At 51.1% G+C, this 11,801-nt stretch overlaps 3 protein-coding genes across 3 annotated transcripts; 1 reads left to right on the plus strand and 2 right to left on the minus strand.

Annotated features, from left to right (window-relative positions):
• Positions 1 to 1,227: 1,227 nt before the first annotated feature.
• Positions 1,228 to 2,903, minus strand: si:ch211-105f12.2 (RIMS-binding protein 2-like). The gene is made up of 5 exons (XM_052077726.1): positions 2,452 to 2,903; positions 2,057 to 2,213; positions 1,720 to 1,841; positions 1,440 to 1,511; positions 1,228 to 1,364 (listed from the first exon to the last, which is right to left on the minus strand). The coding sequence occupies exons 1-5, from the start codon at positions 2,728 to 2,730 to the stop codon at positions 1,299 to 1,301; spliced, it is 696 nt and encodes a 231-aa protein (XP_051933686.1). The 5' UTR covers positions 2,731 to 2,903; the 3' UTR covers positions 1,228 to 1,298.
• Positions 2,904 to 3,900: 997 nt separating this feature from the next.
• On the plus strand, positions 3,901 to 6,561 carry ywhag2 (3-monooxygenase/tryptophan 5-monooxygenase activation protein, gamma polypeptide 2). The gene is made up of 2 exons (XM_052077723.1): positions 3,901 to 4,294; positions 5,459 to 6,561. Exons 1-2 carry the CDS (start codon positions 4,208 to 4,210, stop codon positions 6,113 to 6,115), a joined length of 744 nt encoding a protein of 247 aa, XP_051933683.1. The 5' UTR covers positions 3,901 to 4,207; the 3' UTR covers positions 6,116 to 6,561.
• A 915-nt stretch (positions 6,562 to 7,476) lies between these two features.
• Positions 7,477 to 10,785, minus strand: LOC127608572 (diablo IAP-binding mitochondrial protein-like). Its single transcript, XM_052077720.1, has 6 exons — positions 10,498 to 10,785; positions 9,537 to 9,663; positions 9,172 to 9,297; positions 8,723 to 8,833; positions 8,260 to 8,356; positions 7,477 to 8,136 (listed from the first exon to the last, which is right to left on the minus strand). Exons 1-6 carry the CDS (start codon positions 10,608 to 10,610, stop codon positions 7,931 to 7,933), a joined length of 780 nt encoding a protein of 259 aa, XP_051933680.1. The 5' UTR covers positions 10,611 to 10,785; the 3' UTR covers positions 7,477 to 7,930.
• Between the last annotated feature and the right edge of the window lie 1,016 nt (positions 10,786 to 11,801).

The raw sequence follows: 11,801 nt of genomic DNA on the forward strand, positions 1-11,801 counted from the left end.
TCAGGCCTGCTCCTGAATTATTTACATTTTTGCGACATTTGTTTATAATTGTATGTACAGTATATAAGATAAGATAAGATATCCTTTATTCGTCCCACGCTGGGGAAATTTACATGTTTATGTTGTTTGTGTTATTAGCATATGCAATTGAATATGTAGACCATTTCAGAATTCGAAATTTGGGACTCTCTCAATGCATAATGGGACTCATACTTTTCTGATCTGCTGGTAAACTGTAAAATGATCAGTGCAGAGATGAGCGCTTTTTCTGCACTCCGTGATTGACTTCTATGCAAGGACCAAGGACTGCCTCTCGGTCCTCGAGCCGGTCCTCGAGGCCAAGGACCGCATCTCTGCCATTCACAGTCCATTTGAAGAATGAAAGGGAGATAGAGACACACACACACAGAAACAGGACCGGGACCATTTTGGATTTAATCCAATTGCACAAGAATAGACGGGCCGTGATGCAAGCGCAGAGCTAATCTGCACCGTCATGGCCTCCTTTCCTTCCTCGCACATCCAAGCACTTGAAAGATCTTTCAAGTGTTCCTGTGCCCCCCCCCCCACCCCACCCAAAAAAAGGGAAAAAAATAGCAGTACGTCATCAAATAAAAATATCAACCCAGACGATAGCGTCGTCACTGGCGATATGGCGGTTCGATTGCTGCAGGTTCAGCACATCGGGACAAACGCAATCAAATGTGCATGAAATGGAATTTGTTTGCAAAAGCGGAGCAGGATTCCCGTCAAAATTACGATACGTGAACATGGAGACAATGCTTTTGTACATTTTCCATCTTTGATCTACTGTATTTTTTGTGTGGGAGGTGGGGGGGGTTCTAGGAATATTCACCGTTATTAATCCTGTTTGTTTGTCAAAAATATATGTGTGTGTTTTATATGAATGGAAGTACTTTTAAAATATCCTATATTTTAGACTGCATCGAATGAAAGTGGTCAAAATAGAAAATGTGTACATATGTATTAGCAAAAAAAAAAAAAAAAAACAGAAATCCCAACACCACATCCGACCCGCCAACCTTAAGGCTAGCCAAATGTCTTTTCTAATTGAATATTTTGTTCATATTACTTATGATATAATGCAGCTTTGGAAAAAAATGAGAGACTAAAAAAAAAAGAAAGAAAGGATATTTTGTACTTTTACTCCAACATATCAAAGAAAGGCATCATTTGGCTGTGGTACCCCCCCCCCCCCCCCCCCCCCCCCCCCGAGCCATGTAGGATAATGTCAGGTATGGACGCTGACGTAGCACAGGAGGACAATAATTCCTCTTCTAATCCCACGGTAGTGGCTGCAGAAAGTTGGACGGCACCAAGCCTCGCCGCCCTTGCAGATCGCCCTGACAAAAAAGAAAGCGTGTGAGCGGCAAAGAAAAAAAAGGGAAAAAAAAAAGAAGAAGAAGAGCGAGATTTACATAGTAGAAGCCGTCGGGATCCATATCGCCGAGCACGTAGATGATGTCACCCGAACGAAAGCCCAGTTCGGCCTGCGGTAAAGATTTCAATCCGTTTCAATCGGAAAATCGCTTTCGCTTTGCTATGCCAGTCTTGAAATCAGATCGCCTCGCATGCATCGATTTGATTTGATTGGATTTCGAGGTGTCCGCCGCCAACGCGCCGATGGAGAGCGACACCCAGAAGTTGGTGCGAGGTCACGCCGAAAGGGCCCGCGGCGTCATGGCGGTCGTTCCTTACATCGCTGTCGACGTTGGGCGAACTTTCCCACGGGTCGTAGTCGAACAAGGCCACCATGCGACGGACGACGGCGTCTTCGGGAACGTCGGAGGCGTCGGCCGTGTCCACACTCCAAGACAGTCCTGCGCAAACGGTGGACAAGCAAGCGGACGCTTACTCTCTGGTCCGCTAGATGGCGCTGTCAAAAACCAGGCCGGAGTCACGCGCGCGACGGACAAAGGAGCCCTCGGCGCTCACGATCGCGCCGAGGCACCGTTCCGAGGGTTCCGTCGACCCGCCGCGAAACCCGAGTACGCGAGCCACGTGAAGCGAGCGGCGCCAAAAGGCCAATCGATACCTGTTTGGTCGACGGGGATGAATCCCTGCCGCATGAGCAAGTGCTTGAGGTAGCCGTCGTCCACGGGCACTTCGGCCACCAGGTTACTGGCGACGTAACCTGACAGGCCGCCCGATTCGCCGCGATAAAAGCCGTCCCAGTCCTTGTCTCCAAATACCTGACGGGATGCGCACATGGACGGCACACTTGGCAAGAGAAAAAACGTGATCGCGTGCGTGTGAAGACTTAAAGAGCACAACCTGCAACCGTCACACTTTGCCTAAAACCGAGCCGGAACTGACCCACAACCCTCCTCCCCGTAAAAACGTCGCCGCCCGTCCGCGTGCGCTCACGGTTCCACTCATGCAAAAGTACTCGGCAGGTGGCCCTAAGATCTGAGCCGGGCCCACGCTGACCTTGATGATCTGGCCCGGCACGAAGGGCAGCTCCTCCGCCGCCGTGTCCGGGTTGGGCGACATGGCGGCGGGGTTGTACGGGTAGAGCGCCACGAAGAGCCGGGGCTCGTCCCAATTGCGGCTGGCCGTCTCCAGCTCCCACTGGCGGAGGTCCTCGGGGGTGGCCGCCCGCACCTCGTCGGGGTAGATCAGCACGTCCAGCTCCGCGCCGCCGTCCATGGGGAGCCGCTCGCCGTCCCCGATCTGGACTCCAGATGGTCCGCCCGTGCCCTCCCCCATCCTCGTGGCCCTCAGCAGGTCCGCTCGCGAAGCTAAGCCTCACCTACGCTGATCCTCTTTGCGTGCGCGTGCGCGCCACCCCCGCCTGGACAAAACGCACATGGAGCAACTCGGCTGTCCGCTCCCCGCGGCGAGACTTTCACCTGCGGCCGTTTGCCGAGAACCAGCGGGAGGTCTCCATCCGTATTCTTGGCCAGACTTGGCTCCTCGCCCCGTGAAGACTTGACCCACTTTAGGTTAAGACAACACTTCCTCTCCTGACCTTTCACAAGCTAAGCTTGACGGCTAATAAGGCCGCGCGTGCGTGTGTGTGTGTGTGTGTGTCACCGTTGTTGCTTGTCATTTAGTTTTAGAGTAAAGCTTTTATTCGGACAGTTATTCATCAAAAATGAATTTGTTGTATTTGTTGAGGGCGGCCCGGTAGTCCAGTGGTTAGCACGTGGGCTTCACAGTGCAGAGGTACCGGGTTCAATTCCAGCTCCGGCCTCCCTGTGTGGAGTTTGCATGTTCTCCCCGGGCCTGCGTGGGTTTTCTCCGGGTGCTCCGGTTGCCTCCCACATTCCAAAAACATGCGTGGCAGGCTGATTGGACGCTCTAAATTGTCCCTAGGTGTGAGTGTGAGTGCGAATGGTTGTTCGTTTCTGTGTGCCCTGCGATTGGCTGGCAACCAATTCAGGGTGTCCCCCGCCTACTGCCCGGAGACGGCTGGGATGGGCTCCAGCACCCCCCGCGACCCTAGTGAGGATCAAGCGGTACGGAAGATGAATGAATGAATGAATGTATTTGTTGAAGCCAACCAAACAGTTCAATATATGCTAAATTACAATTGCATAGGTATAAAGTATATATGTGTGTGTGAGTATACTTTGGCGTGAAATACGGTCAAAATAATGTCCCTATTTACCATCATCGATTATTATGGAGATTGAATATGTAAATCCCTGCAAACATCCTTGTGCAGTCCTCAGGTTGGCCACACGACGGCGATGTTTCTCTTGCATGTGGGACTGAATGTCATCCATCCGACTCGCGAAGCATGGATCAGAACTCCATTACCCACAATGCCACGCTTCCGCTACCCCCACCCCCTTCCAAAACGGCCACGCAAAAACTCCATTACCCACAATGACTTGAGCGCAGGCGGCCACGACTATTACATCATTGGCACCGCCATCACCTTTCGGGATGAGGGATGACGTAAACGAGGGCGCGTGAGAGGGAGAGACGAGGAGACAGCAGCTGCGGCGTTCACTTGCCGTCGGATTTTCACCGCATTGCGAATTGAACTGAAGGGGGTGGGGGGGGGGGGGGGCGGGGAAAGACACATAAAAGGCAATTCGCGATATTTGAAGATCTCCAAGGCGAGCGGCGCGGCGCCGGCAACAGCCTCCTCCCTCCCCGACAACAGAGCGGCACCTCCTAAAACTCGGCACTCGGGCAAACTCCTCGGACTCAAGCCCGTCCATCGGTCCAAAAGATGGTCGACCGCGAGCAGCTGGTGCAGAAAGCCAGGCTGGCCGAGCAGGCTGAGAGGTATGACGACATGGCGGCCGCCATGAAATCGGTGAGTGCCTTTCAATCGTCACGTCATCGAATGGCTCCTTTTGAATTCTTGCCGTTTGTTTCCGCGACGAGAGGTCGTCAAGGCCACAGCCTTCGTCTTGTCACTTTCGGTGATTTTTGGGCGGAACCACGCGAGCGGGCCATCGTCACGCTCCTCTGCCGTCTTGCTTTGATTGCTTTGTCAGCGTGCTTTCTCTGCCATTTCATGTCCCATCTCCATTTAAAGAGTGACTTCACTCGCTTGGGGGACACAAGTTGCTTCTGCCCACCCTCCCTTGTCTTACAATGATTCCCAAAAGCTGTTTTTGATAAGGAGCTCGTATTCAGATAAGTAGCAACGGAGGAAGCGGATGGGCAGGTGTGTGTGTGTGTGTGGGGAGGGGGGGGGGGGTGCACTTTCCCTCCACGCAGACGTAGGAGGCAGTAGAAGAAGAAGCCTTCTGGAATATTCGTTTTGTCATATTGCAGTGCCACCAACACGTTCTGATAAGATCATGTTGCGTTGCAGCGCGTAGAGAAGAAACTGCCGTGTCATGTTAGCAACAGCGAAAACGGAGGACGGGCACGGCATCCGTTTGATGGCTCAGGAAACGGAGGGCGTTGAAAATGGGCAGTTGCCACCTCGATATCACATCTTCAACACAAAGATGCAAAAACAGAAAACAAAAACATTTGAAGGTCGTTTGACACATTTGAACAGGCATCAAGTGAAGAATCGGAGCGTTGGAAGTATGAAAAGAAGACGCAGTCCTAAAGATCGCCTTTCGGTTTTTGCTTCCCCTTGGGACTTGTAGCTTGCCAAACGGGGCTATTTTCAGCCGTGACGTCTGGGACGGGAGGGATGTATTTCTGTCAACGTTGAGGAGCGCTGCGTTTTAGAGTCCCAAAATAGGACAGCGGCCCAAATGGAAGGGAGAAAACGAGGTGCCACCAGACTTGTGCTGGGTCAAAAGTCTGGCCCCTCCCTCCTTGGGTGAACAAATGATGTCACTCGCCCAGTTCAAAAACAAAACCAAAAAAAAAAAGAGGAAGAAGCGCGTTTTAGCCTGGACTAAGGTCGGGGCGCGCGACCTTTCCGGCGCAGCTGCCCGCAGCGCTCACGCGGAGCCGGCGCCTCCTCCCCGGGACTGACCCCCCCGCTCCCGCCGTGTCCCTCCTGCCCCAGGTGACGGAGCTGAACGAGGCGCTGTCCAACGAAGAGCGCAACCTGCTGTCGGTGGCCTACAAGAACGTGGTGGGCGCCCGGCGCTCGTCGTGGCGCGTCGTCTCCAGCGTCGAGCAGAAGACGTCGGGCGACGGCAACGACAAGAAGACGGAGATGGTGGCGGCCTACCGCCAGAAGATCGAGAAGGAGCTGGAGGCGGTGTGCCGCGACGTCCTGGACCTCCTGGACCGCTTCCTGGTCAAGAACTGCGGCGAGGAGCAGCACGAGAGCAAAGTCTTCTACCTGAAGATGAAGGGCGACTACTACCGCTACCTGGCCGAGGTGGCCGGCGGCGAGAAGCGCGGCGCCGCCGTGGAGTCGTCGGAGAAGGCCTACGAGGAGGCGCAGCGGATCGGCAAGGAGCGCATGCAGCCCACCCACCCCATCCGGCTGGGCCTGGCCCTCAACTACTCCGTCTTTTACTACGAGATCCAGAACGCGCCGGAGCGGGCCTGCCACCTGGCCAAGACGGCCTTCGACGACGCCATCGCCGAGCTGGACGCCCTCAACGAGGACTCCTACAAAGACTCCACGCTCATCATGCAGCTGCTGCGCGACAACTTGACTCTGTGGACCAGCGACCAGCAGGACGACGAGGCCGGCGAGGGCAACGACTGAAGGGGGGGGGGGGCAGTGGACTTTGGCAGCCGCTTTTTGCCCACCCCGCTCGCGCGGCAGCCATTGTATATTTTTCCATGTGAAGAACGATTTGAGGAAGTTGGTCCCAAGCCGGAATGTGGGATGAAAGCAACTCGTGAAGACGAGCGAGTGCTTCAAATGGAGATCAATTCACAAACTTCCTGAATGACTCCAAACTAGCCGATTATTTTAGTGATCGCGCGCGGCAGTCTGCTCCAGGAAGTGGAAACAAATGGCTTTCCCTTTGTGCTAGCATAGCGCCGCGTGCCAGGAATGATGCCAAACGCCGTTGCCGTCTGTCTTTTTCAGTCTTGGTCGGTCGCCCCGGCTCCGAAAAGTCAACAACCGACCAATGACCTGGCCCAAATTTGCTACAAAATAATATCAAGTGTGACACAAATAACTAAATAGCACACGCCAGTCAACTGCGTCATGGATTCTTTTTGCAGCAAATGTAAAACCAAAAAACAAAGGCGCTTTGTGGTTTGTTTCATGAAATGCACTTCCTTGCTACTCTGTTCAGTGTACGATGATGATGACGACAAAGCATCATGAAAATATTCAATATTGTGCATGCTGTTGATGTATTTCTATGGCTAACTTGACTTGATTCACTTCACACTGTATACTGTGGATGTTCGCTATTCATATGAATGAGGAAGGAAAAAATGTAGCCCTTTGTCTAATTGATTTATTTCTTTCTGATTTTTTCTCAACTTCCGACTTTCGAGCGAAACGTCACCAAATGAACACGTTGGTCTGTCTGAGCGTCCCGTTTTATTTCGACCCGCTTTTGTGTCTTCAAATCTCACCGGCGCATTGAACTCATCATCCGAATCGGTGTCTCCGTTTTCGCCGCTGACGGAACGCCATGCGTTGCAAATGACAAACAGGCAAAGACGATTTGTGAGCACGTCAAGTTGAAAAGGTTTTTTTATTTTTATTTCTCAGTTCCAGATGGCTGGTGACAGCATGACGCATTCGAAGAAAGACAAATACTAAGAAGCTTCAAAAAGGGATGGGTAATATTTTCAGGATGTCCAGTCAAGTAATCATCAAAAGCGCAGGTGTTGTTTCACCAGCCGGACTGTCAATCTGCTCCCCAACCTATGCTTGATCAAATAAATAGCCATAAATAACCGGCAATTACATTTACGGATCTGCGCGCCAAATCAGTGGCCGCCCCACAAAAAGGTTGACAATGACCACTAGATGGCAGCAAAGTCTGTTGCCGTCCTCGTTCCAATTTAGCTGCCTGATTTTTTTTCTCTATTTCAGCACACTTGCAGGTAGTTCCTTGACACCAAGATGTGACTGTTTTGGTTTTTTTTTTGGGGGGGGGGGGGGGTCTAAATGAAACACATCAACGAGATGCCGTGAGGTGGTGGCCCGGTACACTTTTTGTCTCAACGGAAGTCCTCAACTTTCCCTGATGCCACAAATTGGTGGCCAAGCACTCGTTTTTGTCTCCGGGCCACTCGTCGTCTCATTTGAGTCCGTTTCCTTGACGCCACAAGACGTTCGCGACGCACTCGCTTTGTCTAAATGAAGCTCCTAAACTCACAGCGCTTCAGCAGACTTCCTTCAAACACTGAGGTGAGCTCGACTTCCCCCCCCCCCCCCTCACCTCACTGCAACATGTTTCCAAGTTGGTGGCAAAGCACTAGTTTTGTCCACGTGAAAGTCCTCAACTCACTCCCGTCGGCAAAATAATACGTGCTAGAAGTAACAGAAAGCGAACGTGTGAATTTGTGAATGCCGAGCGGACGTCCGCGGCCGAGGGGCGCGTCCTCTTCAGTCCTCTCTCAGGTAAGCCTCGTGTATCTCCAGCTCGTCGGCGTCCTCCAGGGAGGCGGCGTACTCGGCCATCCTTTGGATCTCGTCCACTTTGGTCTCGGCCAGCTTCTTATCCGCCGCCGCCGCCTCGTCGCGGGCCGGCTGGGCGTGCGAGCGCGCCAGCCGGACGTTGGCCATCAAGGTGACGGACGCCTGCTCCGACCCTGGACGCCAAAGATGTCGGTCACACTCAAATGACGTGACACGCCACGCCGGCAATTGCGCGAGCAAGTACACTCGGCCGAAAATATCGGTTGAAATGACACGCCGTGTCCCGCTTCGCTCACCGGACGCGGACGCCGCCTCCGCCGCCCGTTGGCACAAGTCGACGGCCTTGAGCCAGGTGCCCTCGAAGCGTTTGCATTCGTCCAGATGCTGGCCGACCTGTCAGAGACGCCAAGCGAACGTCAGACAGCCGCAAGCCCCGCCGTCACCTCACTCGGCCCCGCCTCTCAAAGGCTTATGCGCGCCCTGCTGTCTGTTTGCTATTTTCCATCGATCGCCGCAATTATGAAGGTTATAGAGTGCGATTTTTTTTCTTCGTGAGATCCTGTCACTTTCAAATGTGATGTATTCAGAGGTGCCAAACTCATGTGAACAGGTTGAATGTCAGCTTTGCGCCGAGCTTGCTGATGATCTGATCATTTGAGTCAGGTGCGTTGCAACGGGGAGACGCGAAAAACACGCAGGACAATTTGACACCTATGTGAATCGGGATTGTATGCGGAGTTCGCGGAGAGTTCAAGTGACCTGCGCCTTGTGTTGCAAGATGGCCCGCTGAAGCGAGTCCTCCTCGGCCGGGCTCACTTTTCCCAGCGAGATCAGGAAACGTCTCTGCAGCGTGATGCGGGCGTGCACGGCCTGTAAAGAAAAAATAAATCATCAAACGGTGTCACTCTGGAAGCATTTCATCCAGACCGCGCAGCATTCACAAAAGGTTAGTTCGATTTGTTGCATTTAGCCCTCCTACCATGGACAGTACCATTTTAAGAATTGCTTCTATATTTAACAATCAATAAGAACAGTATATATATTTTTAATTCTATAATTTTAGTCTCTCAAAATTGTGACTAGTCTTCGTAAGTTCTGTCTTTGTTTTTGTTTTTTTTTCGAAATAACTAAATAAGAACTGACTTTATTCTAATGAAATGACAATTTGTTTTGTCGACAAATGGATTTGCATCGGGGGGCGTGGTCACCTTAGCGTAGGCGCGGAGGGCGTGGACCAGGGCGAAGGTGCTCTGCGACAGGAGCGCGCTGGTGCCGTCGGCGACCAGCGACGTCGCCCTTCCGATCAGTGCGTCGTGACTCAGTTGCTCTGCTTGCTGCCAGGAAACGCGTTGGAAAATTTGCAATTAGCGCAATGGCGGTACACGCAGATAAACAGATTTTTGATTGGTAAACTCGTGTTTGAACGTATTTGCAAGTTTAATGCTAATAACATAGCTCAGTTGTATTCTGTGTGTATGGGAAATCGTGGCTCGTGCAAATGTGCCGCGAGATTTTTCATCGTGCGTTGCGCGCAGGTGTTGGACGCAACATTTGTGAGGGCCACGAGACGTACTTGCGAGGACGAGGCGGCGCCAAGGTGGCTCAAACTCAAAGGCGCCGTCCTTGCGCTTGCGCACGCTTGCTGGTGCACTAACTTCCGCTTTGCTGTCTCTCTGGCACTGAAGAGGATGCCTGGAGCGCTGATGCCGGCAAAAAACACACACACACACACACACACACACACACAAAATGAGAAAGACTCATTGTCTTTTTTCCTTAAGCAATGTAGGATTACATTGGAATATTTTTTTATCGAGAGCATTTGTCACATTTGTGGAAAAAAAGTCATACTTTTCAAGACTCAGTCTTATTGTAAATGTTTTTCATGGTTTTATTTTTTAGACAAAAGATTATTTTTTTAATTCAAAGTACTTTCGTCCAAAGTCATGTAAACAGAATGTATTTTTTTGAATTGTTGTATTTCTTGAGAATATCTCTTCAAAAAACAAAAATGGGGGTAGATAGATCGATAGATGGCTGGCTAGCTAGCTGGCTAGCTAGCTGGCTAGCTAGCTAGCTGGCTAGCTAGCTGGCTAGCTAGCTGGCTAGCTAGCTAGCTGAAAAGACAGATTGATAGCTTCTAGTTTGAGAACCAGCTAGCTAGTCAGATAGCTGGATAGATGGAAGTCGTTTTGTTATGGATATTTCCTCTGACAAAAAAATATATATATATACAGTAGTTAGTAAAATAATTGTAAAAGTTTGCTTTTCTGAATCACTGTCATGCTCTCGGAACATTTTAAAGAAACCATCTTTTTAAAGGACAAAAAAATGTAGCTTGAATTTTTTATTTTTCATTGTTCTTCAGAATCGTGGTTATATCAATAGAAACAACGTGTCTAAATGAACAAAGAGTATTTCTATTAATTCCAACTATAAACATTGTATTTTTCAAGAATATATATATATTTTTAAACTAAGAATCCTCATTTTCCAAGCATACATGAAAGAAACAGTCGGGGAAGCAAAAGTACCTGAGCAGTTGTGTGCCTGCTGCTCCTCTCCTTCTGAGAAACTCTCGTGGCGAGCCCAGAAGTTGTTCGCTGACCCGGGCGGCGCATGTTGAACACGAACGCACTGCCTGCATTTTGGTCAAATAATCACCAAACTACTTTTTTTTCTGTCTTGCCTGCAGCTTCTTGACTTCAGACTCCCAGTTTGCTCCTGCAACGCTGCCGTCGCCGGTATTTATGCAGCGGCGGGGCTGCGTCACCTTGCGTAATAAAAGTCATCGATCTGTTGACTCTGCCTGCTGATGTGCTTATCTCGCCAGAAAAAAAAAGAAAAGGCCACGGAGGCTCCCTACGTGCGTCTTGCAGAGTCTGATGTCCGACAACGGCGACGCGCATGCATCAACGTGCCGTGGCATCATTTTCGAGTTGCTCTTAGGACGGCAGGTACTGTGGCCGACTCGTCCCCCCGCCCCCCTCCCACAGTGCAGACATCCGGGGTTCGATTCGAGGCCCTGAACTCTCAATCCATACGTGGGATAATGGATGGCTGGATATATGCCGCATTCCAAGAGTGCTTATTCTCATGAGGCGGTTCTACCTTTGGACCAATTTTGGGGGGTTTTGCATGACGAGATGGAACATCTGCCCGCAAAAATCGGCATCAGAAGTGGGCTCCCGGGAGCACCAACTTCACAAAAGCACAAGGCTCGGTCTTTGGCAGTGTCATTATCAGGCTTCTGCAGAGAGACTATTGTGGCAAGCAACATCTTCAGGTTTTTTTTTTCCTATATGCAGGATTGTTCCAAAAATCCGTTTGGTTGCGCGCTCATTGAATTGCGCGATGCATCCCATTTGCAATCGAACACGAGAGATCGTTGGCCAGGCCGCCTTTTGTCACCCGGCCCAAAATGGAGTCAGTCGGCCGATCGGTAAAGACCGCGCGCGGCCGCCGTTTGTTTGCTCTGAGAGTTTGTTTTGGACGCGGCGTCCGGGCGTGACGCAGGACTTGCGTAAATAAGAAGCCAGCGACGCCCACCTCCAGGGGGAGCAGACTCAACGTGTTTGGCAAACAATGGGCCCACTCGAGGTTACTCAATGACAAGCCCGCCGTGACGTTAATGATCGGCTCCTCCGACAATTAGTGACTGAAGCCAAGCTTCGTCAGGAGGCTCGGGGGACATCAACAACAACAATAACAAGAACAAGATGCTCATCATCGCCATCGAGTCAAAGGGGGAAAAAAATAAATACATGCTTATTTTTCTTGCTAGTGTCACAAAAACACAAATGGACGAACTCAGAAGTGGGAGTAATGTACGACACAT

Source organism: Hippocampus zosterae, chromosome 10 (genome assembly GCF_025434085.1).
Source record: "Hippocampus zosterae strain Florida chromosome 10, ASM2543408v3, whole genome shotgun sequence".
Taxonomy (NCBI): Eukaryota; Metazoa; Chordata; class Actinopteri; order Syngnathiformes; family Syngnathidae; genus Hippocampus; species Hippocampus zosterae.